We start from the raw sequence: 4,470 nt of genomic DNA, 5'->3' as shown, positions 1-4,470 counted from the left end.
TTTTTGGTTGTTTATTTCACCATTTTTATGTAGCTAAATATTTTTGTTTTTCAGATCAAAGCAGTTTTTCTAACTAAAAATGGCTAAACAAAAGATAAAGGCTACAGACTGTAGCAAACAAAGCAGCATAGTACTATAGAATGAATAACAATCCCCAGCACTACAGTCTATAAAGAGAAAGGGCAATGCACACCCTTTTTGAGAATAAAGGTCAGATGTCCTTTGTTAAACAGTTGCAGACCAGCTTAAAGCCGTGAATATAAATACGAGTTTTTGCAGTTCTAATCCAGAGATCCAGGAACCACAGTAGAGCCAAAATGGGAAAGGTACATTATGGAACAATCTGCAATGCAGCAACTAACTAATTTTATTTAGTGATATTGCATTAAATATATGATATGAAATAAGAAAATATTTATTTATTAATTATAAATTTATATAGCTGCTTTCTCATTACTGGTCTGATTCTGAGTTGGGAGGAAAGAAAAAAAAAGACAAGTAACATTTATTATTTTGGCATGCAGGGTAAATACTGGCTGCTTTTGCATGTAGCCCACACATACTGGACAGCTTTATATTTACATTGCTATTAGATATGGTTTTACCATGTACAAAGTTACTCGCTTTTTTTTTGCTTTGCTCCCAAAATCAGCCCCTATCCGTGGTTGATAAATGCACAGTTTTCTTTCTGAGTCATTTTGTAATCTTCAGCCTATTTTGGGGTATACAGTATTTACTAAACAGTGGGTTTCTAAGCCATCACTTGTCCTTTTAATATTCCATGGACAAATTTGCCAACCACCACTAAGTAAACATACCCCTACATAATTAGTTTCTTACATTAACACTGGAAGGATAAACTGTATAGTGAAGTGGGACATACATGTTATATTATAATGGATAAGGTGATAAACTAATAATTTAATGATGGAATACATATTATATATTAATTAAATTGATTAACTTAGTTTAGATATGGATAGTAAATAAAACGTTATGTTTTTTAACTAACATTCACCATATCTTTTAAAAGTGCAGTTTGTTAAAATGGTCACAGTTTTAAACTGTTAATTAACATCTATGCAGGTGATAAAACCAGTAATTTGTCAGTGTTCTATGAATGTTCTGTCAGTGTGCTGTCAGTGTTCTATGAGTATTTTGTCAGTGTCCTGTCTGTGTGCTCTCAGTGTGCTGTCAGTGTTCTATGAGTGTTCTGTCAGTGTTCTATGAGTGTCCAGTCAGTGTGCTGTCAGTGTTCTGTCACTGTTCTAAGAGTGTCCGATCAGTGTGCTGTCAGTGTTCTATGAGTGTCCAGTCAGTGTGCTGTCCGTGTTCTGTCATTGTTCTATGAGTATTCTGTCAGTGTCCTGTCTGTGTGCTCTCAGTGTGCTGTTAGTGTTCTATGAGTGTTCTGTCAGTGTTCTATGAGTGTCCAGTCAGTGTGCTGTCAGTGTTCTGTCATTGTTCTAAGAGTGTCCGATCAGTGTGCTGTCAGTGTTCTATGAGTGTCCAGTCAGTGTGCTCTCAGTGTGCTGTCCGTGTTCTGTCAGTGTTCTATGAGTGTCCGGTCAGTGTGCTGTCATTGTTCTATGAGTGTCTGGTCAGTGTGCTGTCAGTGTTCTATGAGTGTCTGGTCAGTGTTCTATGAGTGTCCAGTTAGTGTGCTGTCATTCTTCTGTCAGTGTGCTCTCAGTGTGCTGTCATTGTTCTGACAATGTGCTCTCAGTGTTCTGTCAGTGTTGTCAGTGTGCTCTGTGTGCTGTTATTGTTCTCTCAGTGTGCTCTCAGTGTGCTGTCAGTGTTCTGTCAGTGTGCTCTCAGTGTGCTGTCATTGTTCTGTCAGTGTGCTCTCAGTGTGCTGTCATTGTTCTGTCAGTGTGCTTGCAGTGTGCTATTAGTGTGCTGTCGGTGTTCTATGAGTGTCCGGTCAGTGTGATGACAGTGTTCTATGAGTGTCCTGTCAGTGTTCTATGAGTGTCCGGTCCATGTGCTGTCAGTGTTCTATGAGTGTCCGGTCCGTGTGCTGTCAGTGTTCTATGAGTGTCCTTTCAGTGTGCTGTCAGTGTTCTATGAGTGTCCGGTCCGTGTGCTGTCAGTGTTCTATGAGTGTCCGTTCAGTGTGCTGTCAGTGTTCTATGAGTGTCCGTTCAGTGTGCTGTCAGTGTTCTATGAGTGTCCATTCAGTGTGCTGTCAGTGTGCTCTCAGTGTTCTGTCAGTGTGCTGAATTCATACATTTCATCATGTTATTTTAGATGTTATATTTTTTTTTGCTATATGGATTCTGTCTTTTTTTTATCTTTAGATTATCTTCTACGAGGACAAGAATTTCCAGGGCCGCTCCTATGAGTGTAATTCTGACAGCAAAGATCTTCAATCCCATTTCAGTCGCTGCAACTCCATCAAGGTGGAAACTGGAAACTGGATGGTGTATGAGCATGCAAACAATCAGGGACATCAATATTTCCTAAAGAGAGGAGACTATCCTGATTTCCAGCACTGGAATGGATTCAATGACTCCATCAGCTCTTGCCGAATTATTCCTCAGGTGTGTAGCTACTTTTTTACATTAATGAAAATATATGTCATCTATAGCAGAGGGAATTAAAAACTCAGCGATGAAAGGACAAGTTATTTAATTTACAATTATTATTATTATTATTATCCTTTATTTATATGGCGCCACAAAGGTTCCGCAGCGCCTTACACAGTACATAAATGAGCACACAAGAAAAACAGTTAATAGTAATACAAAACAATGCAGGACAAGGACAAGGTTATAAACTCAGCTGCAAAACACAAGCAGCAGGACATGAGCAACCAGGTGTTAGGTGCTATTGTGGGGAGTTAGGAGTAAATTATACTATAAGTAGGGGGAGGAGAAGCACGTGAGGATGAGGGCCCTGCTCGTGAGAGCTTACATTCTAAAGGGGAAGGGCAGACAGACAGGGGTGACACAGATGGGGTAGATAGTGAGGAAGGAGCATGGAGCAGGGGGTTAGGATATGTGCTGTGGAATTAATTATGTACTTGGTTCTAATCACTTTATTGTTGCCTACTTATTATTTAGAAGTCAGCAGAGCACTTAGCTTGGTAAAGTAAAGCTTACTGGAACCCAGCAGCATAGTACTCTGAATGGTACGCTGCTGGTACATATTTTGGGTTCTGTCCCATAGCTTTACATGCTAATGTGAACTGTAACCCTTGCTCACCCATGAACCAATCTAATTTTATATTAGCTAAAAGTATGGTAATTTACTTTCTATTCAACTTACAGTGTGTTACAGTATCTAATCTATATATATATATATATATATATATATATATATATACCCAGAGCTGAGGGGGGCCCATCTTCCTTTTTAAATTTACATATGTTATATACATGTTTCACCATTGGGTGGTACATAGGGGCTCATACAAACTTTTTCTATTGTGCCTAGTTACACCCCAGCCCAAATGTGCCAATGAAGACACTACACTTACGGTACATGCAGTGTACATAGATTAATTAAAACTCCATTGGCTGTAGACACCTATTCAGAATGGAAACCTTAACCTCTATACCATGATTTCCTGATTTTATTAAAAAATGGAAAAAGAAAAATGTGTAATTTTTTAAATGCAACTTTCATTTTATTTTTGTTATCCTAATTCAATAACATATGATCTTTTTAACTTATTTCCCTTTTAATGTCCTATATTTTATCAATATTGATAATAGAGACAGATATTTAAAATACTATATAGGGTTCTCAAACATAATAAATTGATGGTGGAACTGTAAGTCGCCCCTCCCCCTAAAAAAACATTACTAATAATAATATTGTGATTTTCATTTTATTTTAGCACTGTGGCACTTTTCGAATTAGAATCTATGAGAGAGAAGACTTTAGGGGACACACGGTGGAGTATACTGAGGACTGCCGCCAGGTGTATGAAGAGTTTAATTACCGTGACATTAATTCATGCAACGTACTTGAGGGACACTGGATCTTCTACGAATCGTCCAATTTTAAAGGACGTCAGTACTACCTGAGACCCGGAGAGTACAGGAGATACACTGATTGGGGTGCTACTGCTCCAAGAGTTGGTTCCTTCAAAAGAGTTCAAGATCTTTACTAAAGACCTGCATGCCATTATATGAGCAATTCTGACTCATAATAAAATGTCCTGACATTAAGGCGGCTCTTTTTTATTTTTGGAAAAAACAAAAACAACCTACTTGACATAAGTGTAATCTTCTTAGCTCACATAAGTCAAGGCTACTGTGGCTTGTATGTTGTAGGTTTTTGGATAATAATAATAATAATAATAATAATAATAATATTTATATTACACATTTTTCTAAATGGAATCAAAGTACTTTACATTTGCAGCAAACATTACAAAGGAGGCAGCACTTAGGCACGTTGCAATGGTTAAAATGGGTGACTACAAAATATGAAATATTCCCAGAAATTCATGAGTTC

General features: G+C 37.7%; 1 protein-coding gene across 1 annotated transcript; it reads left to right on the top strand.

Annotated features, from left to right (window-relative positions):
- The first annotated feature begins 221 nt into the window (after window positions 1-221).
- Window positions 222-4,181, top strand: LOC148453699 (gamma-crystallin-3-like). Its single transcript, XM_088461844.1, has 3 exons — window positions 222-326; window positions 2,304-2,546; window positions 3,848-4,181. The coding sequence occupies exons 1-3, from the start codon at window positions 318-320 to the stop codon at window positions 4,121-4,123; spliced, it is 528 nt and encodes a 175-aa protein (XP_088317970.1). The 5' UTR covers window positions 222-317; the 3' UTR covers window positions 4,124-4,181.
- Window positions 4,182-4,470: the final 289 nt, after the last annotated feature.

Source organism: Taudactylus pleione, unplaced genomic scaffold (assembly GCF_031769625.1).
Source record: "Taudactylus pleione unplaced genomic scaffold, aTauple2 ptg001109l, whole genome shotgun sequence".
Taxonomy (NCBI): domain Eukaryota; kingdom Metazoa; phylum Chordata; class Amphibia; order Anura; family Myobatrachidae; genus Taudactylus; species Taudactylus pleione.
Note: the sequence above shows the minus strand (reverse complement) of the source record. Positions and strands in the feature narration are given on the sequence as shown.